The sequence below is a fragment of the Pseudopipra pipra genome, chromosome 8 (genome assembly GCF_036250125.1).
Source record: "Pseudopipra pipra isolate bDixPip1 chromosome 8, bDixPip1.hap1, whole genome shotgun sequence".
Lineage (NCBI taxonomy): Eukaryota > Metazoa > Chordata > Aves > Passeriformes > Pipridae > Pseudopipra > Pseudopipra pipra.
In genome coordinates this window covers 30,846,138-30,872,500 of record NC_087556.1, presented here as the reverse complement: position 1 = coordinate 30,872,500, position 26,363 = coordinate 30,846,138, and the positions used below count along the sequence as shown (strand labels likewise).

The following is a 26,363-nucleotide window of genomic DNA, read 5'->3' as shown; positions in this document are numbered from 1 at the left end:
GCCATCCCACCATCCCACTCTCCCTGCCCCGGGACCTCTGGTGGCGCCGGTTGCTGCCACCAACCTGCTTCCTGTTCCCGCAGGTCCATTGGGAAAGGACAGAAAATCCATCCCCATCTGCCCAGGCTGAGTGGAGCTGAATGGCTGCTTTGTCTGCAGTTCTCCCGGGAGCCCCTCAAACACCACATTCCTGATCCCAGCTGCCCCTGGAGACACTCCCAGCCCAAGGATTTATGTCCTGAGGGTCGTTCCAGCCCTTCTAGCTGTGGCAGCAGATGGACGCAGGTGCCATAAGGGATTCCAGTCATGAATTCGCTGCCCAGGCCTTACAAACAGAGATTTCTCTAAGGCTTAACTGACAGTGACATTTATAAAATCCCCATAGTTGCAAATAGAGAAGACAAATATTTTAAATTAGAATCCAGAATGGTTTTTGGGACCTTAAAACGCATCTCATTCTACTCCCGGACATGGGCAGGGACACCTTCCACTGTCTCACAAGCCCCATCCAACCTGGCCTTGGACACTTCCAGGGATGGGGCAGCCACAGCTTCTCTTTCTTCTTCTCTTATTTTATTTAGTTGGAAAACAAATTGATGCTGTTTATGTGTGTAAAAAATAGGGATATTGCCCAGCATTTTATGTATTACACAACATGAAAATATATTTTATAGCTATTGTATGTGTTTTCCATCACCATAATGACTGTTTTCTAAGAGATTTGTCTTTTTAAAAAACATTTTAATATGATTTACAAATTACATGAAAAGTATATATAAGTGTATCACATTCACTCATAAGCACCGTGTACCCAAATGAAATACCCCTGATAATTAGGGGATGATACCAGCAATTAACCTAAACCAGGTTTCTAAAGGACAAAACTAACAGTTTTCAGTGCAGAATCAGCCATTTTTGTGAAAGCAATGCAGAGTTAAAATAGATCCGTTTTACCTGTTCTGGTTGGGAGCACAAGAACCAGGGCTGTGCTCACACATGCTGCTTTTTGGGTGGGGTAGGAGTCATTAAATAGTTTTAATTATAAATGTTCTGCCCATTCTTTGTTATACACTGCTTCAAAGTCCAACATGAAAAGAAAATGCCGTAGGCTTCCGTGCACATATATTTGTATGTGCAAAATGAGTAGTATCAAGATTTTATCACAAATAAATGATTTGTAATGGAAGGAAACAGCTTTTTAAAGCCCCGCTATCAAGCCTCAAGGGACCAGCACTATTTTATCCTGTAGCAGAAGCAGTTTATAGCGTGTCTGTGTCAGAATTCCTCCTGTCTTCATTGGGAAGGGACAGGTAAAGCCTGATTGTGGTGACAGAGCCCCCGGCATTCTGATTGCAGTGCAGGAGGGTGATGCCAGAAACCCAGCTCTGCCCTACCTGTGGGTTGCTTATGGCACAAAACTGTGTAGAAAAGTGACCAGAAATGGTTAAAACTCAGTTGTGCTGCTTGTTCCTGTTAGTCCTGACCTGGCAGAGCAGTGGTGGAGGTGAGGGGCACAGGCTCCAGCAGTGCCTGACATCCTCAGCCCAGCTCCAGCCTCCCCCCAGGCCCTGGAGGTGCTGGAAAGCTTTGGGGGCCCAGGAAGGGCATTTCAGATTCCAGGCCATAAATATTAATGAGGTGAAGTGCTTTTATGCTTGTGGGCAGTTCCTGCTAAGCTCACAGGGTTTGTCAGCATAAATGGGTCGGGTCAGTAATTTTCCTTCCATTGGTAGATATGACAGTCTTAAGGCAGGAAAACCCCAGAATTTTCCAAGTCAGTATGGTCAGAAACAAAGCACACCATTGCATATGTTCACTGGGATGTCCTGCAAAACAGTGCTCTTAGCTCTTAAGTAAAAATTAGGAATTTAGTAACCCACTGACAATGAAGGGCTGCTGATTGCTGAGATTCTCAGAGCCAGTAACCCTTCCTCCTGCCACAGAAGCCATGGGTGTGTGGTCTCAAATGCAGTCAGAATCTGACTTTTTGCAGAGACTAATTTTCACTGAGTAGATAATTACCTGAGTGGTCTTCACCTCCTCATCCTGCTCACACAGGCAGGTGTTACGAAAAATCATATCAGGTGCATTGAGTCCAAGCTGGGGTTGCAGGTGTGATTTCCGTAAGTATGGAAAGATCCATAACTATTAGTACCCTGATCTTTATCTGCTGTAAACCCCCATAACTTCATAGGTCCCAAGCTGGATTCCAAACTGGGTTCCAAGCTCCACCACTGCCACCACTGGTGGGCTCAGCCACTGCCACCAGCCCCTCGCTGGGGCACACAGATGGCAAGAGTGTGGAAATGGGATTTCCAGCTCAGGGTCATGTGTTTAAACAAACCCAGCAAATCCCCTTAGCACCAGTTATAAAGAAAGAAACATATATATGTATATTTATATACATATGTCTCCTTCCACTGCAGCCTTGCTAAGAGGCTGTGCTGATGAAGGTGATCATTCTCCATCGGGAAATGTAGTGACAGGACAAGGAGTAATGGGTTCAAACTGAAAGAGGGAAATTTAGGTTGGTTGTACAGAAGAAACTCTTCCCTGTGAGAGTGGTGAGGCCCTGGCACAGGTTGCCCAGAGAAGCTGTGGCTGCCCTTGGATCCCTAGAAGTGTTCTAAGCCAGGCTGGATGGGGCTTGGAGCAACCTGGGATAGTGGAAGGTGTCCCAGCCCATGGCAGGGGGTGCAATGAGGTGAGTTTTAAGGTCCCTTCCAGCCCAACTCAGTCTGGGATTCTATGATTCCTCTCCCATATGAAATGTGACCCATAATCTTTGAGGAATTGCATTCCTGCACTGCTCTATCCAGTAAAGCTGCCGTTTTCCACAAGCTGTGAACGCTCAGATGCACAAATATTAGCGCTCCGTCCATTACCATTTCTGAAAGGCTTTTGTCCCATTTGTACAGCTTTCTGTTAAAAAAATCCCTCTTTGGCAGGAGATTGCGGGGTGAGAGAGTGGTAACTGTGCCTTTTATCTGAGGCACGGCCAGCCCCGGGCAGCCCCGGGCGCACTGAGTGACATTTGAAGTGGCAGCGCCGCGGTCCCAGCGCAGGCACCGCGTCTGCCTTCACCCAAACCCGTTGTGACGGCCCCGCCGTGCCTGGCACTGCTGGTGCCATGAGCAGTGACAGAGCCGGGCATAAAGCAAAGTGGCATCTGGAAAAGCCGGTGTTAGTTACTCTTGGTTTCTCTTAAGTTCTGTGTCTTTTCAGGAATTGCTTCTGAGAATTCTTGGGGTGTTACTGTCCCCCTGTGAGCAGTGTGTCCCTGTCTAGGGCCTACTGGGGAGGGACGAAAGGGCCACCTGACCTCCAGGACCTGGTGTGGTGAAAGGTGTCCCTGCCCATGGCAGGGAGTGGAATAAGGTGAGCTTTAAGGTCCCTTCCAGCCCAACCCAGTCTGGGATTCTCTGACCTGCTGGCCAAGTAGGCAGGGAAGGGTTAATTCATTCCCTGCACAGTGCAGGGGCTGTGCTGGGGAGGGGGGATTCAGCTGCTCATGAGGTCTGGGGGGAGAAGAGACAGGGAAAGGGGGGTGGAGAAGGGTCAGGGAATGGGGAGTTCTCTCCTTTCTAGTCATTGGCTGAACTGTTCTGCTTCCCATGTGTCTGCCCCAGAAATTCCCCTTCCATCTGGCAGTGGTCTTGTAGCTGAGTGTGAAATAGAGAACACAGAGATAGGTCCAAGGAGGTGCACAGGAAGGGTCAGGGCAGCTGCAGGACCACCCTCCCACCTATGGGCACCATGTCCTTCGTGCTATCTCTCCTCACCTGAGGAGGTGGAATTTGGCTCCGTGGTTATCAGCTTGTCCTGTCAGAGCTTGTCAGATGAGGCAAACTTTAAATTCTTCATTCATCACTATCATCACAATATTCTGAGTGTTACCCAAAACTGTTAGGGGACTGTTGATTAAGGAACATGAATTATATGATATATATGGCACAGCCTAGAGAAAACAGTACATTTAACATTTAATAAATTACCTCTTTTTTTTCAGGGAAAATCTAGCAATTGGCTAAGCCTGTGCCAACTTAGACTTAACTGAGAGCTGCATAACACAATGCAGCACAGCCCATGGAATGGAACTGAAAATCCCATGTGGGGGAGAGGAGCCCAGCTGTAGTTAATTCCTGTGTTTATTTTGTTCTGTAGGTACCTGCACTGCTTCCAAAGCTTGGCTGGAGTTTGTAAAGCTACGAAGAAAACCCCTTGATACTAAAATTCTAAACCCTCTCCCCACACTTGTACATTGACCACCTCTTTTAACCCAGCACAGGGAGCTCAGCTGTGGAAACCGAGTAAGTTGTTCAAATGTGATATTGGTACTGGATGGATGCAATGCTTTAAGGCAAAGGTTGTGGATTTTGATATCAGCAAATGATTATATTATGAAATTAATTTAACAAACTCCAATTCTACCAGATCCTGATACCAGTGTTGGGATTCCAGGATGAGCTGCATTTTCGCTTCTGCATTTCTCACCTAAAACAGGTCCATTTTGAGTTCTACTGAAACACTTCATGTCTTAAAATATTGTATTTACTGGAAGCCCTGCAGGTGATGGTTGAGGTGTGTGTTAGGAAGTGACTTGGGTCCATCACATGGCTCTTCACTCAGGCTGTGCTCTTGCCTGTTGTGTGTTTCTGTCTCAAGTATCAGTTCTGTTTTCCCATTAACTTGACTTCCTTAATCCTGGGGGTTTTAATTACAAAGCCAACTGTACAGGACAGATCTGTGTGTAAATAAGGGATTGTGCTTATCTATATGTCAATATAAATATGTAAGAAGATTTGTACATAGGAAAGAAAAAATGGCTCCAATAATGTTTTCGGAACTGTTTGCTCTGTATAAATGCACAAAGGGATTGACATCCATGTGCTCCCTGACTCCACAGGAAGGGATTCCGCTGGGTTCTTGGTCTCTGTCTGTGACCCCTCTGGGCTCTGTGTGATGAGTTTGTTTGATCAGTCCCTGGCCGTGGCTTGGGGCCGAGCTGGAGCCGGTGCTGTCCATGAGATGAGCTGTGTCGGGTCTCAGCTGCTCCCTCCTCACCTCTGGCTCTGGTGCATCTTCTAAAACACGGTCTCCAAGCCACAGGACTACGGTGAGGGGACAGTGCCCTCACCTGGGGGGTTCCTGCAGCCCCTCGGTGCGGGTGTACAGCAGCAGGAGGAGGGGGGGCCACCCCTTCACCCCAAACCCACCGCCATGTGTGTGTCAGGCCTGGACTTCTTGTTCAAGCTGTTGGAGGATGTGGCTGTTATTTCCAGTATTCTGCTTTATAATATCTGTAGCCTTCAGTGATTCCTTGAGTGCCTTACACGGCTTGTGAACTGAATTCCTGACCAGGAAGAGTCAATGCCCCTGGACCGGCACCGGCTCCTTGGCCCCAGCAGCGTGTGTGTGCACAGGAACAGGTTTAGCTTCGACTCAGGAAATTGCCCTGTGAATACGTGTATTCAACCCTGTATGATGTGTTGTACAGTTTATAAAAAGGGATTATTGTAAACTTATGCAAAACATTAACACGGAGAAAATGGAGTTTTTTGGTCCCCTGGCCGGTGTGACCTGTGTCCTCTAATCCAACCCCAAAATCATATCCAAAATACAGAACATTGGGTTCAGTGCTGCAACAGCCCAAAAACAGGGCCTGGAGCGATTGAGTACAGAATTTTACACATATTTTTGTATCGTGATTCCTATGATATATATGGACAGACTTTCTATTCCTTTGTAAAATACATAAATTATTGTCAACTTTTAATAAAAAGATCTGTTTTAAACCTTCAAATTGGATGAATTGGTTTGGGGCTGAGGCGATGGGGAAGCTGGACTGTGACACTGGCAGCCCTGGGGCACCGGGAGATGGCCGGTGGGAGGGCCGGGGGGGCGTTCGGGGGGCCAACCGCGCTGTCTCTGCCGTCACTGGCGCTGGGAGATGTCACCTCCCGGTCGTTCGTGGGGATGGGCACGGGTGGATGGGCACCAGGAGGGGCGGGGGGGTCCCTGGGCGGCTCTTAACGCAGCGCTGGGCTCTTCTCCCCAGGGCGAGCCGGCTGCGGGAGCGCAGTGGCACCGGCACCAGGGGAACGCGGGGGTCCCGGGCCCATGTCGGGGCGGCAGGAGGAGGCTCTGCCCGCCTGCTTTGCGGGGCTGGGTGCGGGCAGCCCGCGGCCGCGGCAGAAGCGCGGCGGGATGTTCTGCAGCGTGGAGGATGCGTTCGACAACAAGACTCTGAACTTCGCCTCGCTCGCTGCCTCCGGAACAGGGACACCCGTCGGGGGCCACCGCCGCGACACCGACCCGAGACCCAGCCCCGACTCGAGACCCAGCCCGGACACGGGACCCAGCCCGGACACTGACTCCCGCCCCGTCGCGGCCGCGCCGCTCCCGAGAGCCGCCGCCCCGGCGGAGCTGCGCGACGGCTGCCGGCAGGTACCGGGGCTGCGCCGGGACAGGGGCTGGGGCACCTCCCGGAGCCATCTCGGCCGAGACCCCGCAGGGAAGGCGAGCGGGAGCCCCATTCGGTCCCGTTTCCTCCTGTCCCGTTCAGCCCCGTCCCGTCTCTTCCCATCCCATCCCATTCCATCTCGTCCCTTCCCGTCCCGTTCCAACCCCGCCGGTCCGCGGGAGCCTCGCGCCGGGACGAGGCGCTGGGACGAGCTCGGCGAGCGGGGTTTGTGGAGTGTTCGGTCCGAGGGCACCGAGCGGCCGCTTCTCCCTCGGGGGACAGAACTGTCACCGGCCCCGCCAGCCCCGGGACCGGCGGGGGCTGCGGGACCGGCCCGGCCCCGCTTGGTCCCGCTCGGCCCCCGCAATCCCCGGCTCCGTCCGCGGCTCCGGGAGCGCGGCCGGGGCGGGCGGGGGGCGCGCACGTAGGCGGGGACGCGCAGCCGCGGGCACGCGCACGAGCCCCGCACACGGCGGCGGCGGCGCGGAGATGTCGCAGCAGGGCAAGAGGAGCGCGACCCGCACCACGGTGAGGGGCTCCCGTGCGGGGCGCGGGGTGCGGGTCCCCCGGGGGCTGCGAGCCCGGGCCGGGGGCCGCGGGTCCCCCCGGCCGGCGGAGATGGAGCGGGGCGGGCGGTCCCCGCACCCCGGGCAGCGCCGGCGGTCCTGCTCCCCCCAGGGTGGGCGCCCGGCGGTGCCGGCCCGTGCCCGGGGTGGTCGCGCCGTGCGGGTCCCCCGCCCCGCCGCTCCTTTGTTGCCGGCCCGGCCGGACCCGGCGCTTTGTCCCGGGGCCGCCCCGGGGGGACAAAGGCGGGCGCGCCCCTCGGTGCGGCCGCGGGGCTGCCCCGCCGCCGACACGGCTTCCCTTCGGCGCTGGGGAGGGAAATGTGCTTGGAAATGCTTTTATCGCGGAACGGGCTTGGGGAGCGTGAGCATCTTTCCGCCGTGTCCCTGCTCCCCGCACGGATCCCGCCGCCCCAGCCCGGGGGTCCCCGCCCGCACCCCCCGGTCTCCCCGCGGCTCTCCCGGCGCTGCCGCTGGTTCGGAGCCGCGGGCGCTCCCCGGCCGGGCTGTGTGGGAGGGATTTCCCTCCTCCCGGCGCCAGCACTTCCCAGCAGGAGTCGGGAAGAATCCCTCGATAGCGATGCCTTGTTTTGTTTTTTCCACTCCTTGTGCTGGCTCGTGGCAGAGCTCCCTTGGGAACATCCCGGTGGGTACGGGAGCCGGGGACCAGCCGCGTTACTGGGCTGGGGGAGCAGATCCTGGGTGTGAGGGGCTGTAGCGGGGGTGAAGACGGGATGAGTGTGAGGATGGGGATGGGGGGAGGTTGAGGATGTGAATGAGATGAGGATGAGAATGGGGTGAGGATGAGGATGGGGGGAGGATGAGGCTGGAGTGAAGATGGGGATGGGGGAGAGGATGAGGGACGGAGTGAGGATAGGGGTGGGCATGGGGTGAAGATGAGCCCCACAAGGGGAGGGAGGGGCCGTCAGGCTTTCTGTGGGGCAGCAACACTGAGGCTTCTTTGATTGATGTTATGGGACAAGGGAAAACAATAAAGACACGATAAATCTTTGATAGTTCAAAAAACACAACATAATTCTTTAATTTATTTTTTTTAAGACAGCGGTGCTTTTTAAACAACCCCCAAATGTTTCCAGGCAGTTTTTCATCTGCTGTGTGGTGCAGCATCTCCAGACTGTGCTGCCACGTGCTCGGGATTCCCTCGGCTGGTTTTGTGCCCAGGCCATGCTCTTTGTGTTGCTTATTTCAGCCTTGTTGATAGCTTTTTTAGCAACACCAGAGAGCAGGAAAGGAATCCTCTGAAATTAGGTTGCAGCTCCACATTGACATCAGCGCTGCTGCTTCCTAAATTTTCTAGTTAAAGATTCTGGGTAAAGATTCTGCAAATCTGACAACTGTGCCAGTGTCTGGCTTTGAAGTGAGGCGAGTCCTCGAGGCTTTATCTGCATCCAACGAGACTGTGAAAACTAATGAATGGCAATAAATTACCAGGTTAATGAGATGCACTGAGAAGTCTCTGTACCCAGAGCTGAGAGAGGAGGCAGGAACACAGCTAAGAGACGTGGCTCAGCCCTTGGAGCTGGGGGTACTGGTGCTCCCTCTGCTCCCCTGGCTCCTTGAGGGATCTGTGCTCCTCCAAATGACAAATTTATGTGTTTCCCTTTGCAAATGCAGTTGTAGAATAGTCTGCATAGTCACTAAACTGGTGTGATTGCAGGGAAAATATTAAGTCCTAGACTTAATAAAGCTCAGAATGAGTAAAGTGGCATCTAAATAAAGGAATCTTTAAAATAATGGTTTTTTCCCATTAGAGTGACCAGCTTCTAATCAAAGGAGGAAAAATTGTCAACGATGATCAGTCATTTTATGCAGACATTTACGTGGAGGACGGTTTAATAAAGTAAGTTAAAAATTTATATTCGGTAATGTAATTTCTTAGAATGATACAGTGCTGTGAGATTTGAACAAGGTTCCTTCTCATCATTTTTCTCTTGGAAATCTGTTCCCTTTTCAAAAAAAAAAGGCAGCTTTTTAGAGTAGTATCAAGAAAGAGCTACACTGGTGTAGTTCTGCAGCTGGAAAGACTTCCAAAGCACCGGCAGCCTGGGGAGAACCCGGCCTTGCAGACAGAAGTTTTTTTGGCATCTTCACTTCAAAGTTGTTGCCAGTTAACAGGAGATCTTGATTTCCTTTTCAGACAAATCGGAGAAAACCTGATTGTCCCTGGTGGCACCAGGACAGTGGATGCCTATGGGCAGCTGGTGATGCCGGGGGGCATCGACGCCCACACGCGGCTGCAGGCGCCGGTGCTGGGGCTGAGCTCGGCCGACGGCTTCTCCCAGGGCACCAAGGCAGCGCTGGCAGGAGGCACCACCATGATCAGTAAGGGGGAGCACATTCCTACAAGGCTTCTAAGCAGAACGTTGTCTAGCAAAATACACCAGGCCTGGAACCAGTGCAGAGATATTTACCCTCGTAGCACAGAAATGTTAATTTCTGCTGGAGAAATCAAAGCACTACGAACCCAGTTAAAGGTGTTATGTGCCTTCCAGAACCTGCTTCCCTTGCTGCACACATGTATTAAAAATACATGGCCACTCCTGGCTCACCTCATCAGAGAACAGAACAGAAGAACACTTTAAACACCTTTTAATATGTTTTGAACAGCTTTGCAAGTGTGTTTTTTGAGTTTCTCAGTTCTGACTGTGGGTTCCTTTTTTGTGTTAATGTAAAATAATTTTGACTTCTGTTTTGTTCCTGTTCTGGTCCCAGGAACCACTGTAGTATCTGACTGCAGGACCAGTCTCGACAGTCCTGGCATAGCTCCCTACTGACCCCGCAGCCAGTCCTGCAGGAAACAGGAGGAGAGCTGAGGGATGTGATGGGCAGTGGGCGCTACCCTTGGGAAATGCCCCAGAGCACAAGTATGTGAGGACATGGGTTGGTCACCAGCCACTCCCACTGCTGTGCTGGGTGAAAAGAAGGCAGAGTAGCCATAACTTGGAGTTTGCTTATTCCATTTATATCACTTTTTCTGGGAAATTCATTACCCATCGTGTTTAACCAGCGCTATAAAATGAACTGGTGTTGCAATGACCCCTTCTCACAGCAGGGAGCTGTGGTGCCCCTGGGTGCCCCCTGCCCCTCCCTAACGCTGTGCAGTGTCTCCCCAGTTGACCACGTGTGCCTGGACACCGGGACCAGCCTCGTGGCCGCCTTTGAGCAGTGGCGTGGCCACGCCAACGGCCAGGCCTGCTGCGACTACGGCCTGCACGTGGACATCCCGCGCTGGCACGAGAGCCTGAGGGAGGAGCTGGAGGCCCTGGTGAAGGACAAGGGTAAGGGCAGGGGGAGCCGTGGGGTCACCACAGGGCCATGGGGTGAGTGGTGATGTCACTGCTGCTCCACCTGGTCCCAGGAGTGGAGGGGACATGGAGGGAATCATCCTTCCTGCGGAGCTGGGACCGCCCCGTCCTTGGCCATCTTGGCACCAGGTTCCTGCTGTAACATCTGGGTTGTGTGCCCTCACCTTCGGGCAGTTGGCAGCCTGGTCATGGAAAGGGATTTTGGAAACTAAAGGGATGGGGTCAGGCACCCCAGTCTGGACTGCCTGACGTACAAAAAAAATGTTTAAATAAAAACCTCCAGGATGGGACTTGGTGAACAAAACTCAGCTTTAGGCATTCCGTAGAGGCTCCGTTTTTCCTGTGATTCCTGCACATCCTGAAGTATCCACAGGACGTAGTTTGCTGGAAAGCAGGCCACACAGCAGGGATTCATGCATTCATTAATACACATTGCCATGTTTGGGACTACGTTTTCCTTCAGATATGCTACTGCGGGGCTAAATGACTTCAGTGTAATTTGTAGTCTTGCAAGCAAGGGTTTAATTGGCCAATTACCATAGAAATTCGCAGTGAATTTCCTATTAAAATGCAGAGTGGCTGATGTAATGGAGCTATTCCGAGCTTGGAATACACATGAAATACATTGTATTTGTCATCTGATGGTAGTTTTGTATTAGTTGTTGCCTCAATATAAAATATAGCAGCAATTCATAGAATCAAAGGATGATTTGGGCTGGAAGGGACCTTAAATCTCATCTCATTGCACCCCGTGCCATGGGCAGGGACATTTTCCACTATCCCAGGTTGCTCCAAGCCCCATCCAACCTGGCCTTAAACACTTACAGGGATGGGGCAGCCACAGCTTCTCTGGGCAACCTGGGCCAGAGCCTCACCACCCTCACAGGGAGGGATTTCTTCCCAATATCCTGTTCAGCCCTGCCCTCTGGCAGTGGGAAGCCATTCCCTGTGTCCTGTCACTGCAGGCCCTTGCCCAAAGTTGAGAATAAATCATAGGCTGAAGCCACCACTGGAAGAAAACCCAGCCTGGGAGCAAGGCAGCTGACTGCGCATTTGGATACGGTCACAGAGGGCACCTGAACCTAGACAGGGACCATGGGGTTTTCTTTTTTTTTGGTTCAGATGCACCCAAAGATGGGGGTTTATTGTCTTTCACAGCTCCCAAGCTTTGGGGTCAGTTCTTGTGGGGACATTTCTCACTTCAGCCCTTGGTCTTGGTTTGCTTCCAGTCTAACCCTCTCCAGCACAACCCCTCAGTTCAACCACCCCTGCTCAGCCCATACCAGGTCAATGAGTTCTCAGTGGGACCATCATTTTCTTTTCTCAAGGTGTGAACTCCTTCCTGGTGTTCATGGCTTACAAGGACAAGCTGCAGTGCACTGATGCCCAGGTAGGACAGCAGCATCCAGGGAAAGTCACTACCCTCACCCTGAGCATGGGTAGGGATGGATCTGACATTGGGAACTCGCTGTGTCTTGGCAGATGTACGAGATCTTCTGCATCATTCGAGACCTGGGGGCCATTGCCCAAGTGCATGCGGAGAACGGAGACATCATCGAGGAGGTACCGTGTTTGTGCCCACTGAGACTGCAGGGGCACCAGGGCACCACAACCAGGGCACCACAACCAGGGCACCACAACCAGAGCACCAGGCAGGGGAATCCCTGACCCCACCCTGCAGTGTGAGCTGGTGCCCCAAAGCCTTGGAGGGAAGGGGCTGGTGGGACCCTGCGTGGAAATGTGTGCAGGCAGAGGAATGTGCAAGAGGATCGGGGTCTCCTGTGGAATCATCAGCATCCTCATGGATGCTCACATGCACGTGGGTTCCAGCACAGGAATCTGTATGGTTCCCAGCAGGCGGTTTGGGGGTTCCTAAGGGATGACTGACTGCCTTAAGTGATGCTTTATCATATTATCTGTGTTGTTTAGAAATCTGGGGCACTTGGGAAGCTCAGGAGGTTTGAATATTTTGCTATAACACTCATGACACTTGTTAGTGCTTAAATCCACCCCTGGCACTTGGGAACTCCTTAGTGTCCGAGCCTCTGCTCATGGGCATTATTTTTCTTTTTTACCCATAGAAAAGACAATCCTGGCTCCAGCCTGCAGTCAGATACACAAGGAGGAGTTAGACTGGCAATTCCTTCAGATCACAGTCACACCAGTGTTCAGTCTGGTGTGGGAGGAAGGTTAAACTGAAAGCCGAATCCAATCCTTCAAAGGGGCTTATTTGAACAAACAGGATAGAGGCTAATTCCCATCTCCCGGGATTTTATCTGAGAAACCTGTTCCTCATCTCACTGTGGAGCATAAAATGACCCCAGGCAGTTCAGTAACTGCAGCAGAATTTCTGTAAACTGCCAGCCAGTGTGGTGACACTGGAGCCCTGGGGACAAATTCAGAGATCTGTGACCAGAATACAGAGAAATAAACATCCTCTAAGAGGGTCCTTTAGAGGATCCTGTGGGATCTGCTCTGTGGTGTTGGATAATGTCCTTGCATTAGTGCCAGCTGAGTGGGAGGTTACATGATACACAACAGCACAGAGGGACAGGGTGAGGGGTGGGCTGGACATCTGCGTTCAGGTGCCACGTGAGTGACCTGGGGCATCCAGAGCTCATCCCAGCATCTGTCACCACAGGTGCCCTTTCCTCTGTGCCATGTGGTGAAGTGCACAGGGACAGGGAATGCTCGGGAGAGGTAGCACTTGCTGCACCCCACTGACAGGCTCTGTGTCCATCTCTGTCCCCTCAGTGGGCTCCTGAGCTGCTCCAGGCAGGCCCAGGTGTGCGGGAAGCAGTTCCCATCCAGGAATGTTTCCCCAGCACAGGAACGGTCTCTGGGAGTGGTATGTGGGGTGTTCCAAGAACATGGTGCCACCTGGGCAGGTTCATGAATGTCCCTCAGCCCCTCAGGTGCCTCTGTGTCCCGTGGTGCTCTGGATGGGCTGTGCCCATGACTGACTGCTCTTTCCTTCCTCCTCACCCATCCAGGAGCAGAAGAGGCTGCTGGAGCTGGGGATTACGGGGCCAGAGGGGCACGTCCTGAGCCGCCCTGAGGAGGTAACACTGCCAGCCCTCCCACTGAGCTCCCGGTCCCACCGTGCAGAGGCCCTGAGACACCTGTGCCACGTTCTTGTCCCCACAGGTGGAGGCAGAGGCCGTGTACCGAGCCATCACCATCGCCAGGCAGGCCAACTGCCCCCTCTACATCACCAAAGTCATGAGCAGGGGCGCCGCTGATGTCCTGGCCCAGGCAAAGAGGAAAGGTAAAGCTGGTCTGTGTTAGCTAATTGAGCCTCTAAATCCAGCCAGGAATCTCACTGTAACTTTGAGGGCTGATCACTGTTATCACCCAAGCTCTCTTGTGCCCTGGGGGCTGAATCTCAGGAGCTGGTTTCCCTGGGAGGATATACCAGAGTTAATTGCTTGGAGCTGGGAAGATTGGAGGGGATGTGCTCCAAACTGTGACACATGAGAAACAGAGTAATTCACTTGTGAGCATTTGTCATGAACTTAATGAAAAGGACATCTGGAGCAAGATCCAAATTCTGACTAGGGGCGGAGTGGGAAGGGCTGGGAGTGATCCTGTTGGGAGCAGGGTGGAAGAGGGGGCACAGCCACCTCTGCTCCCAGCCTGGCAGCTGCCAGAGGGATGTGGGTTTAGTTTAAAGGAAGGCTTGTAGGAACATGCGTCTAGTGTAAGGAGAGAACAGACACATCCAGAACTTGCTTTGACAGCATTTCCCAGTCATCTGAGATAATCTAAAGGATTAATGTGATTCTGAAATACTGGGAATGCTGAAATAAGTGGAACTGTCGTGTGTCATTACCGTGTCCATGTCTGTGCTGTGTGAGAGGCCCGTGGGATGTGGTGTGATTGCCCTCATTCCCGATTGCTCCACAGGCACAGTGGTGTTCGGGGAGCCCATCACTGCCAGCCTGGGCACTGATGGATCTCACTACTGGAGCAAAAATTGGGCCAAAGCTGCCGCCTTTGTCACGTCCCCCCCCATCAGCCCCGACCCCACCACGCCAGATCACCTCACCACTCTCCTGTCCAGGTGAGTCCCGTGTCACAGGTGCCTGAGCATACCTGCTCTGACTGCTTCCAGCCTGGATCCATCCTGATGCCATTTCCAGCAGTGGCACTGCCCATGGAGCCCAAAAAGCCGTGGGTGCCCTTCCCAGTCTGCTGGGAGAGGGGAGATATCCTGGCCAGGGAGGTGGCCTTGGCACCAACAGTGCCCCCCGTGACCCTGCCCTGTCCTTCCCCCAGCGGGGACCTGCAGGTCACTGGCAGTGCCCACTGCACCTTCACCACTGCACAGAAGGCCGTGGGCAAGGACAACTTCACCCTCATCCCCGAGGGCACCAACGGCATCGAGGAGCGGATGTCGATCATCTGGGAGAAGTGTGTGGTAGGTGCTGGAAGAGCGAAGGTGGGGTGTGAACACACGTGAGCTGTGCCTGTGCTCGGGGCTGTCACAGCCTCCTGAATTCAGACCAGCCGGGAGGGTGACACCGTCTAGACACAACTTCAGAGAGCTGCTGCTGAGAGACTGTGACACACAAATCCTTCACAGCGTCTACCTTAAATTTCAGGAAAAACGTATCTCTTGTATCCTTTAGCCCACAGGGACAAGGCTCAGCTCCCCCCTTTCCCCTGTAACCACACCCTGAGGCAGTGCAGACTCTCACACCACATGGGCACGTGGGTGGGTCCAGCAGTTCCCCCAGTCATGGGGAGGGACTGTGCCTGTGGTGGGCACAAGGCCATCTCCATGTGTGATCCTTCCTCCCTGCTCCTTCCCAGGTCCCTGGGAAGATGGATGAGAATGATTTTGTAGCAGTGACCAGCACCAACGCTGCCAAGATCTTCAACTGCTACCCTAGGAAGGGGCGCATCGCTGTGGGCGCTGATGCAGACTTGGTCGTGTGGAATCCCAAGGCTACTAAAATCATCTCAGCAAAAACCCACAATTTGGTAAAATATTTTTAAAATTATTTCCTGGAGCTGGGTTTAGAATCAGAAGAGAGCTGGACAGCAATGCATGTCCTCAGAAAGGTCAGATCGTTCAGCAAGCGAGGAGCTCTCTGTGTGAGTAAAGTGATGAAGGACCTTGCATTTGCTTTTAACATACAAGGAAAATATCCTTTGGTTGCTGTAGAGGGTGGCATTGGTACTGAGCGACCACTCTGAGGCAGGGAAATCTTAAGGTCAGTGTATTCTCTGTGGATTAGAAAAAGGTAAGCGCTGAACTTGGTTTAAGTATTGAACTATTGTTATAGTTTGAGTGGTTTTAGGGTTTAGTTTCTCCATTCCAATTTGCTTCAGCTCATCCCATTGGAACTTTTTATTCGGAATATGAAGGCTTAGTTAGTTCCGACTGATGGTGCATGAGGAGCCATGTACAGAAATGGGGGGACTGTTGGCTGTCACCTCCTCCTCTTAAATCCTACCAGGACTGAACATCGGGTTTTGGTTTTTCCAGAACGTGGAGTACAACATATTTGAGGGCACTGAGTGCCACGGGGTCCCGACTGTGGTCATCAGCCAGGGAAGAGTTGTCCTTGAAGATGGAAACCTGTGTGTCACCCAGGGGTTGGGTCGCTTCATTCCTAGAAAGACGTTCCCAGATTTTGTTTATAAAAGGATAAAGGCAAGAAACAGGGTAAGGAGAGTTTTATTTGCCATAATCCTGTATTTTCACCACAGTGTCTTTACATTAGTGTGTTCAGGTCACTGTGATGGCAAACCTGCAACAGCAATAGGAATATTATTAATGTTATTTCTTTCTAGGCCTTGAAAGTCTGTGTGTTGTCATGTAACTGCTGTGGTGTGGGGCCTGGCACCTCAATCAGTAATTCCTAGTGCAGTATTAGAGCTCATAATGCCAGTTTTATTAGTATCCTTTGCCTATTATAATGTTAGAAAGCAAAAATACAACTTATAGCAAAGGGGTTTTTTTTGTTTACTGAGGTAGAGGGAGGAATTCCTCTCCTACTTGTACTAGAGAAGTTTCTGTTACTGTGTTCCCAGTGTTTGCTCTGCAGTGAGGTGTGTAGGTTCCGTAGGTACTGGAAATACAGTAGGATAAATCCTCCTGTGTGCTGGCACAGCTTTTTAAGGAGACACAAAGACATGCAAATATGCAAAAAGCTTCTTAACAGCTCTGCCCTCCTTCCCTTTTCCCTGTGCTATTGCAGGCAGTTCCATACTGCATCCTAAATGAAGGCAGAGCAGGACTCAGTTACTTACCACTTATCTGCAGAGGCAGGACCCCCAGCTCTGGGGTGCCTGAGGGTGCCTGGGGGTGTCCAGGGTGCCTGGAGTCAGGGCAGGATGGGGATGGGGCTGTGCCAGCTCCCTGCAGGACAGGAATGGGACCCAGAGATGCCCCATCCCTGGAAGTGTCCAAGGCCAGGTTGAAAGCCTCTTTAAGACCATCCAGTCCAACCATCCCTCAGCACTGCCAAGACCAGCACTAACCCACGTCCCCAAGTGCCACATCCACACGGCTTTTAAATACCTCCAGGGATGGGGACTCCACCTCTGCCCTGGGCAGCTGAACAGCCCTTTCCATCAAGAAATTTTCCCTATTATCCAACAGGACCCTCCCCTGGCACAGCATCAGGCCATTCCCTCTTGCCCTGTACCTGTCCCTACTCGTGCCTGACCCCTGTGCTCACTCTCCCCCCACAGCTGGCCGAGGTCCATGGCGTTCCCAGAGGGATGTATGATGGGCCAGTCCATGAGGTGCCAGCGAGTGTCAGGGCCGCAGCGCCCACGGCCACGTCGCGCCTCACGCCTGGCGCTGGCAAAGCCCCGGCTGTCCCTGTGCGCAACCTGCACCAGTCGGGGTTCAGCCTCTCCGGTAGGTGGGGGGCCCGGGGACTGGTTTGGGTGGATGTGAGCGGCCAGGCAAGGCTGGGAAATAGAAACTGTGTTTCTGCTCAGCGAAAAGCAATTTGTCCTGTGGCAGCAGCCGAGGGCCCGAGTGCAGCACCGATAGATTTGGAATATTTTACAGTACTTGTGTCAAGGCACAAAGCCCGGCAGGGGCTGCGAGGCTGCTCCATGGAGGGAGGAAGCTGCAACCATGGGCAGGGGGAGGATGAGGCTGGAGGTGATGGAGTCACTACAGCCCTGCCTGGGTCCATGGGATGCTGCCATGGCTGTTGGTGGGTTGGGACTTCAGCCCCAGCTGCAACTCAGGGGTTGGAAGTGGCTGGGTTTGTAAAGATCGGCCAAATAACTCCATCTCCAGGAATCAGAATAGTAATCCCTCTGGTCTTTCCTCGTGAGCAGGCAGTGACTCAGCATCGTTCATCCTGCAGAAACCTGCCCAGCAGCTGTCGGGAGCTTGGAAAGCCAATTCTCTGCCCTAAAATGACTTCCATATTATTTTTTAGCTGACTGGATCAGGTGGATCCCATGTTGTTTGGTAAATGTACACAGTCCCACATTTTATTATATACAAACTTTATTTACAAGAAAGCCATTTATAACATTTTCCAGAAAGACACAATACAGAATTAAGAAGTTCAGTCAAATACAGCCATTCCTAAGGGTACTATGATAGCAGAGTGCCCAAAATGATATATGGTGAAATTGCTGGTATTTCCCACTGAGGAAACACTGTGTGGTGTGTGCATTTAAAGTGGGACTCCCCTCGTTTGCTGTCCCCCAGGGTCGCAGGCAGATGACCACATTGCCCGGCGCACGGCGCAGAAGATCATGGCCCCGCCAGGCGGGAGGTCCAACATCACCTCGCTGTCCTGATGCTGTCCCTCTGCCACCGTCGTGCCAGTCCCTGCCACTGCCACCACCGGGGTCCCACCGGGGCCAGGCCAGCCGGGAAGGGGACGGTGGGTGCCCTCTGTGCAGGGTGACAATGAGCAAGTGCTTGTCAGCTGTCCCAGCCCTTCCCTCGTAGGTAGAAAGTAGAGTGACCCCCGAGGTAGCACTCCCAGCCTGGATTGTCCCATCAGTATTCCTTCAGTAGCTGCTTGGAAAGCCCTTCCCCGTGCATGTGGCACCATGATGTCCCCAGGGCAGCGGGCTCAGCCCTGCTGGGCTGGCTGGGGGCCGGGGCAGAAATGAAGGCGCATCCTGGCTGAATCACGCTCCTTTCCAGCAGCCCGTTCCACTGCCTGTTCTCATCGAAGAACTTCCAACCGATGAGAACTTCCATGGTTTCCATACAGTCAGTCACATCCCGCCTGTCCACAGTGCTCCAGAGCAGCCTTGGCCGTACTCCTGGAGCCACTGTCACCACACTCATGAGCCACCCCCGTCCATCTGTCTGTCCGTCCCTCGCTGATCACAGCTCCAGGGGCAGGTGCAGGCCCTATGTCCCAGGGCAGAGCAGTGCTGGCTCTCTGGGACCCGGCCATGCCATGGGCCTGTGTCCTTCTGTCAGCCTTGTTTTTACAGACTATTTATACAGTTTTTCAAGAACTGAGTGTGGGTCCAGTACCCAATACCAGGGCTCGTTTGGAGGTTGGGTGCATATGGCACACTCTTTTATAAAGGCTATTATAACCTGCTTATTATATTTAAAGGTGTGTACATAGAGCGAACCTCTGGTCACAGAGCCATGCATGTACCTCCAGGAACAGCTCGCCGTTCCTGTCTGCTCCTTGCTTGGAATAAAGTTGGTTGGAAACCGTAAAATGGTGGCAGTGGTTGATCCTCCCGAGTCTATTTTTGTGTTTTCTTCCTTTGGGTTTTTCTGTGTGGGGATTGTACAATCCAGTCCTGACTTGCAGGTTACTGTGCTCCCCTTGGACAAAGGGAGAGGCTCCTCATCCGCTGTGTGGGCCCCAGGCAGAATCCCACCCTTCTCCTCAGCCATTCCGCTCGCCCAGGGTGAGCTCAGCCAGGCTCGGGGCCGCACAGCCGCCTGACCCCAAACCCCTCTGCTTTGCAGATGAACCCACAGCACTGGGAGTGGGAGCTGGTTTGTCCCACTAGGTCAACTCTGCTCCCAGTGCCGGTGAGACGCCGGCTCAGTGAGATTCCGTGACATGTCTGTGAGATGCCAGTTTCCCTCAGGCACTGTCAGGCTTTGGTCTCCAGCTCTGTCAGAGCAGGGAACAAGAAAGGGAAGAGGGCTGTGGAAGCACAAGCAAACATCTACTCCATGGGTTGGAGCTGGAATCGCACGTATGGTGGCTCCGGATACACGAATCCATGAGTTCGGTAGGAATGAATGTATTATTATCTGAACCCACAAATGTAAACCAGGGAGCGATTTATTTTTTGGTGGGGTTTTTTTTGATTATCTGATCTGACCTACATCTCACAGCTTAATGCTGCAGTAGGTTCTGCAGCAAACACATGGGAATGCATTTATTCGTATGTTTTATATTTAGTTTTAACTTATTTGATTTCATTTGTTTGTTTTCTGATTTCTCCTGCAATTGCACCAAGACAATTAACATCTAGTGGAAGATATCCCTGCCTGTGGCAGGGGACGGGACTAGATGAGCTTTAAAGTCCCTTTCAACCCAAATGATTTATGACTCCATGATCTATTTTCTTTCTAAATAGAGCTTAAAATTATGGCAGGAGGAACTCTATAAGGAATAGGAAAGATAGAAGTTACAGTCTGCTGGCAGTGACCTCCCCACCACCTCAATATGCAGGGGGTGAAAGGGACACCCCAGCACTCTCAGCTTGGTAGCACTTAACAAAAGTTCTGTGGTCTCTGTCCTGGAAATATCCACAGAATTTTCCCACAGTTGGGCTGGTTAGTGCCAGGTCCCAGAGATGCCATTGCCTCTCCCACCATCACCTGGTTTTGTTCCCTCCACCCACTGCGCCAGTCCAGGGCCCAAATCCCACCATCCCTTCCCTTCGGAGGGAGTGTTTGCATTTATTCCCTCTGTCAGGGAGCTGTTGGAGCTGGCACAGCTGCCCCAACCTACTCCTAATGCAGGGGTTGGAGCCAGGAGCACCTCAGCAGCTCTCCCAGTGCCAGGAGATGCTGAGCAGAGCTCCACAGCTGCCTGCTAATGGAGCCAGAGCCTCCAGGAAACAAACCCCTCCATGGCACCAACAGTCTGGCCCTAATTCCTTTGGACAGCTTTCCTGCAGGCTCTAGGTCAGGGACGCTGGGGAGACGCTCCGTGCTCTTGACCGAGGGCACATCTCCAGCTCTGCGGCACCGCGGCTGCGACGGAGGAGCCCTAAATTTCTGCACTTGTGCCTGGAGTGGGGATGGATCTCTGGATTCCCTGCAGGACAACAGTGCTCCTAAGGGACAGAATCAGCTGGCAGAGGCACTAAACTATTCCTAAATTTATCCCAAATTATCCCTGCCTGTCCATGTCCCTGCAGCTTTTTTATTTATTTTTATTTTGCATGGAGTGTTAGGACAAGGGGGCAGGGTAATTTGGGATATTGGGAAGGAAATCTTCGCTGTGAGGGTGTTGAGGCCCTGGCACAGATTGTCCAGAAAAGCTGTGGCTGCCCGTGGATCCCTGGAAGTGTTCAAGGCCAGGTTGGATGGGACTTGGAGCAACCTGGGCTAGTGGAAGGTGTCCCTACCCATGGCAGAGGGTGGGACAAGATGCTTGTTCCTGGAAAAGCTGGTTCCCACAGTTTAGGCACAGAGATAATGGCACAGGGCAGGCAGACACTGAGCACTCCTGGCTGCCATGGAGGTTTGAATCCATCAGTTTTCCACCCACTGTATTTCAGTGTGGGAAGCTGCCCTCACCCTGTGCCCCCCTGTAGTGAATGACCTGGCTTGACGGGTGTCCTTGGTCCTTGGGGACACCCATAGACAGCTGGGAATCCCAGAGGCATCAAAGCGGAGGCGCCGGGCTCTGCAGAGAGGGACGAGCTCAGACTCAGACATCAATTCATCTCCTTCCTTCACGGCTCCTTTGAAGTCAGGAGGAGCCTTCGTAGCTGCTGCCTGCACTGTGACCCAGCAGCAGCACGTCACTGCCGAGCGAGAGAACTGATTCCTGCACTCAGGAGGGATGAGAGGGGAAAAGCAGAAATCTCCTGGCACTCCCAGGGCTGCTTTTACCGAGTTTAAGATACAAAATCCAGGGCTGTGTAAGGGGAAATACCAAATCACTGTGAGCCACAGCTATCATGTCCTCCCTGCTGCAGCAATGCCGGGGTCCTACCACCATCTCCTCCCACCTCCAGCCCCATCCTGCTGCTCCCAAACCACCCACATACCCCCCACCCTAACCTCTGTCCCCTGAGTACCCCCAGCCCCATCCTGCTGCTCCCAAACCACCTGCCAGCCCCAGTGCTGACAGCAGCAGGGCCAGTTTGGACAGCGCTGGCTCAGGCCCATGGCCATGCCCAGGACTCTACTCAACCTCACTGAGACCTTCCACCCACCATGGACAGGGCCCTCAGCCCCCCTGTGTGCACCCCCAGCCTCCCTAGGGAATTACAAACACCTTCTGGCTGACACTGGAAAGTGGGACACTGGAAAGCCTGGATGCAGCTGTTCCTCTTTCAGCACCTGTTTTTGAGGTGTCTCATGGCCATGTTCCTGCAGCTCTCGTCCCACCTGGCTCCACACCAGCAGGGTGTCCCAGCAGCCCTGGGTCTGGCTGGGCTCCAGAATTCCAACATTCAGGTGTTTCCATGGTTTCATGGATCGACAGCTCAAAACCCTGGAAATGACACCAAATCCTTGGCAATGTTAAAAATACACATTTATTACTCCACATGTGCAATGGCTTCCGGCAGTATCTGCAAAAACACAAACTTGTCATAACTTAAATGTTCCGTGACATGGTAAAATTGTCATGCAAGAAAATTACAGGAATGTATTAACATAAAATACAAAGGTATATTTACATATATATGCACTGCAATAATTTTAAAAAAATACCCTACCAAGGCAACAGGATTTCAGCACTGTCCAGGGTCAAGTCCATATTATTGGCATTTTTGCTATTATTTTATTACTCTTAGTCTCTTTTTGGCAAGCTCTGGAGTAATAAAGAATTGGCAACAGAAGAAACATCAGGACCTGACCTGACATTTGTCTTCTGCACAAATTCCCAGTGAAGGCTGTGGAATTCAATGGAAACACTTAAAAATATGCAACTTTGCAAAACTTTGTAACACAACAGAGATACGAAAACAATCTCATGGCAAGTGATTAAAGGAGAATAATTTATAGGTGCTGTAGACGTTTCACAGCGGATAATGGCACACGCTGTATAAATCTGTCATAAAAAAAATACAGGTATTTAAATATTTATATCCAGAAAATTCCTGTGTTCTGGTTGTAGTGGAGGTGTACCCAGAGCTGCTAGTGATGCCTTCCAGGCTGGGATTTGGGACCAGGGCTATGTCACAACTTCACTGCGAGGTTTGCTCAACATCCGGCATCAGCCAGGGCTCATCCAACACCAACGGCAACAGCGGCACTGGCACAAGCAATGGTGGGAAACCCCAGCACATCCCCAGGAATCCATTGTGGAGGGGGTGAGCTGGACATGGGACACCCTGGAAGGAGCCACAAAGACGTGGGGCCAGCAGGACCACGCTTGGCTCAATCAGCACCAGCTCGTTACTGGGACACAGCGATGGGGACACGACACAACAGGGTCCCAGAGCAGGGACGGGAGGGCCCGAGCACTGAAACCCAGCACGGGGGTTCTGACAATGAAGCAAACACTGATCTGTTTCCCATCACTTTTCTAATTGCTCTTTCCTTACCATTTCTCCTCCGGGGACTGGGCAGAAACAGGCGTCAACGGAACCTGGCCCCGACGGGCTCTGGTGAGGTTATGTCCAAGCATCACTTTGGACCAACACTGAGCACTTCAGGGACATGTTCACAGTGTCTCTCCCACTCGGCACAATGATCCCAGAGCTCTGTGTCCTGGTACTGTTCTCAGGGATTCAGGTTCAGCAATGACTGAGGCAGAAGCAATGCATCCCCAGCACATTCCTGGGAATGCACTGCTGGATTCCAGGGACGTTTCCTGAGCAGCCAGGATCTGCCCAGAATGTTTCCCGTGGGAAGGAGCTGTTCCCTAGCTTTTCCCAAGAAGCTCTCCCGGTTTCTGCCAAGTGCTGCTGAAACGTTTTGCACAATTCACCCAGGAAGAGGTGTGCTGCAAAGGTGTGCTGTCAGATGATTGACACAGAGAGGGTTTGGGCTGAGAAGCCTCCATTTCAGAAGTGAGTCAGCTCCTCCCCACACACATCAACCCCACCTCAGGGGTCCTTGTCCTAAGGAAAGTGATGCAAATATCAATTAGACATGTCATGGAACTGCCAATAGCTCTCCTGGCCTGAGAGCTTCTGGTTGAATAGGATCTATCTGCACCTCTCATATACAGGATGTTTTGGTCAAAAAATCAGTGACTCTTCTCATCATTCTGATAGTCCAAACTTTTGTTGTTATTTACAGAAAGTTGCTAAATAGTGCAACGGAATTCACTGAAACTATCCATGCCAGTGGAGTTAATCACCTGTAATTCATAACCTCTGAATAAATACATGGTTTGATCCTCATCTGCTGCACTAGGATAGGGCTGGGTGCTCTGGCTGAGGGATGTGGGATGGAGGACATGAGGTGTGTGCAGAGAGACACAGGGTGAGGAACAGGCTCCCCACAAGGAGAGCAGGGGCTGCTCAGCACAAAATGGGCCAGAGCACATGGCCTACCTGCACACACAGGTGTGCTCTGATGGGCAGGAGAAGGTAATTAGGCCACCCTGGTATCCAGTAAACAGACTGGAAGTTACCGGGGTGGAAAGGGTAGGTCCCCTCAGCATAGCCCAGGATCAGAACGGGGGTAGGTGCCCTCCTACAGCTGGGAAAAGGAGCAGAACACATTTATTTCAGCCCTCGCTCACTGAACAGCCCAGCCCTCCTGAGCTGTCATTAACACAGCTCCTAACGAGGCACAGGGTGTGCAAGGACCAGTGGGTGACACGGGGGCCTCCCAGTGTGGCCCTGGTCCCTCACCAGGCACAGCAAGGGTGGGATGTTCATCCCCCCAGGTCTGACAGCACCTGCCTTGCTCTGTCCTGAAAATAACCGTGCAACTGGACCCAGCGCTCCGACTCCCCTCCTCCTGCACACCTTTAAAGACTGCCCCAAAAATGTGCTTCTGCACAATTTTAGCCACGCAGTAATTCCCACATAAAACTGTGGAAGATGCACGGGCCGTGTCACTGCTCATATCAGATGGTTTCGTACCATTTAACACCTTTCTGTTTTTTTTGTGGAAACAAAAACTGCAACAAAACTTGTCCTGAAAGAATCTGCATTTGTTAAAAATTTTTCCCATCCATTTTTGCATTAGGAATATCCAGTAAGGATGCAAACACTGCAACCTCCCACTGTCTGGCAGCAAAGAGCTGTTGATGGTTTGGTGGTGCCTGCAGTCCCACCATACCTCCGGGTGCCACAACAGCTGCAGGGCTCAGTTTTAGCAACAGTAACCAAAAGCCACTCTATAGCAGATTAAACAACATATGAAGGCTCCTAAAACAAGAAAGGCAACATCCAGAGCTGGAGCAGGGGAAGGAGACCTCCCATCTTATACGCATTTAAGACAGGTAGTGGTAAATTATATACAGTACCTGTATTTTACATTGAAAATAAAGTAAATTGAAGGGTACAATAAGATATTCCTGTCTTTCATAATCGAGCAGCCTTGCTAGGCCACTCATTCTGCCTCCAGCTAAACCTGAGCCTGTGATAAACTGTGTCCTCCAAACCCAGGCAGAGCCAGACCCTCCAGTCCATCCCACGGCTCCCCGCTGCCTGCAGCAGCCACGTGGAGAAAGCAAATATTTTAAACACATTCTGCATCTCAAATACACATTGAACCCATTACACTTTACCCAGTCCCTGAAGAATCCATGGAGTGCACAAAAAACATTTATTTGCCCGGAGTCAGGAAAGGAACTGACAGGTGACGCAAGGACAAGGAGGTGCCTGGGACGTCCTCATGCTGCAGGACTCAAACAGCTGGAGGCTCCCAGGAGCTGGTGCCACCCACCACAGACTGGAGAGGCCTCAGGGCTGCTACAGCTTGCACAGGGATTGCTTGTCCCCACATAACCTTTGTGAACAGGGAACAGGGAAAAGTCAAACTCCAACTACCTCTTCAGCCTTCCTCCCTGCTCTGTGTCTTCCCCTGTGGGACCCAAGGATGCGGCTTCTTTCCTTGTCCACTCACTGCATTAAAAACGTGCATTCAGCAACCTGACATTAAAACAAGTAAAGAAGTTGATCTCCCCTTGGCAAGTTGCATAGGCAGTGTCTTCCCCCACGACGTGCCGGGCTGGCGCTCCATAACCCAGGAGGGCAGTTCTGTATGAACTCTCTGTCTCCAGCTCTGCAGGACGAGCTGTCGGTGCTCTCGGGTGGCAGCGGGGTCAGCTCGGGTGCTCAGCGCACCTGAGGCAGGTGAGCGGCGCGGGCGGGGACCCTCGCCCGGGGCTCCAGCCTAACTGCTGCCCGAGGAGCACACGGAGCTGCACATGTGCAGGTTGGAGGGCTCGGACTCAGCCTCTGCCTCGGCTTCGTCAGTGGTCTCGGAGGCAGACACGGACTCACTCGGCTGCTCTTGGCTCTTCTTTAGTCTGTAGGAGCAGAGGAACCAGGAGTTATCAGGCACCCTCAAACCAAAAACCCCCAGAAGGAGTGGGGTGAGGGTGGTCTGCAGCCATGAGCGCACCCCAGGCTGCCCTCCCACTGCTCAACAGGGGCCTACTGCAGACCCACGGTGAACAAGAGGAGGCTTCCCAGGGCACGCAAAGAGGTGATGACAGAGGCCAGTGTACCAGCAAACCACACTGAACTGCTCTGAAAACATCCCAAAATGGCTTGAGAGGATTCAGCCTACCCAGACCTCGGCCACAAGCACCTGCACTGCAGCCAGACTCTCACCCCCATCTCCTCCATGGAGCCTCCTGCTATGCTTATGGACCAAACATTCCCAAACTCGGGGAAGCAGCAGTTTTAATCCAGCACTTTTCACTGCCTGCTCATGCC

General features: G+C 52.5%; 3 protein-coding genes across 23 annotated transcripts in view; 2 read left to right on the top strand and 1 right to left on the bottom strand.

The window, feature by feature from the left end:
* The window catches only part of JAKMIP3 (Janus kinase and microtubule interacting protein 3), a 69,775-nt gene extending 63,972 nt beyond the window's left edge, over positions 1-5,803 (top strand). For 17 of the 19 annotated variants that reach the window (XM_064663468.1, XM_064663465.1, XM_064663472.1 and 14 more), the window contains one exon: positions 4,165-5,803. The gene's annotated coding sequence lies outside the window, so the exon portion shown is untranslated. Of the gene's footprint in view, positions 1-83; positions 3,379-4,164 lie in introns of all 19 variants that reach the window. The other 2 variants (XM_064663462.1, XM_064663459.1) reach the window with 2 other exon arrangements.
* Positions 5,804-6,105: 302 nt separating this feature from the next.
* DPYSL4 (dihydropyrimidinase like 4) lies at positions 6,106-19,031 on the top strand. 2 transcript variants are annotated; one of them, XM_064663498.1, is made up of 14 exons: positions 6,106-6,447; positions 8,799-8,887; positions 9,185-9,369; positions 10,161-10,325; positions 11,681-11,742; positions 11,835-11,915; positions 13,346-13,414; positions 13,500-13,620; positions 14,259-14,415; positions 14,631-14,772; positions 15,168-15,338; positions 15,847-16,026; positions 17,058-17,229; positions 18,046-19,031. In XM_064663498.1, the coding sequence occupies exons 1-14, from the start codon at positions 6,121-6,123 to the stop codon at positions 18,135-18,137; spliced, it is 2,013 nt and encodes a 670-aa protein (XP_064519568.1). In that variant the 5' UTR covers positions 6,106-6,120; the 3' UTR covers positions 18,138-19,031. The 2 variants fall into 2 exon arrangements, with proteins under 2 accessions (XP_064519568.1, XP_064519566.1); XM_064663496.1 differs by lacking the exon at positions 6,106-6,447 and adding an exon at positions 6,909-6,991.
* A 2,995-nt stretch (positions 19,032-22,026) lies between these two features.
* The window catches only part of STK32C (serine/threonine kinase 32C), a 67,175-nt gene continuing 62,838 nt past the window's right edge, over positions 22,027-26,363 (bottom strand). For both annotated transcript variants that reach the window (XM_064663499.1, XM_064663500.1), the window contains one exon: positions 22,027-25,951. In XM_064663499.1, coding sequence (XP_064519569.1) covers positions 25,816-25,951 — 136 coding nt within the window. In that variant the 3' untranslated portion in view covers positions 22,027-25,815. The remainder of the gene's footprint in view (positions 25,952-26,363) is intronic.

Coding starts and splice junctions, on each gene's coding strand:
- DPYSL4 (XM_064663498.1), top strand. CDS start 6,121: ATGTCGGGGCGGCAGGAGGAGGCTCTGCCCGCCTGCTTTGCGGGGCTG. Junction 6,448..8,798: donor TGCGCGACGGCTGCCGGCAG/GTACCGGGGCTG, acceptor TTTTCCCATTAG/AGTGACCAGCTTCTAATCAA. Junction 9,370..10,160: donor AGGAGGCACCACCATGATCA/GTAAGGGGGAGC, acceptor GTGTCTCCCCAG/TTGACCACGTGTGCCTGGAC.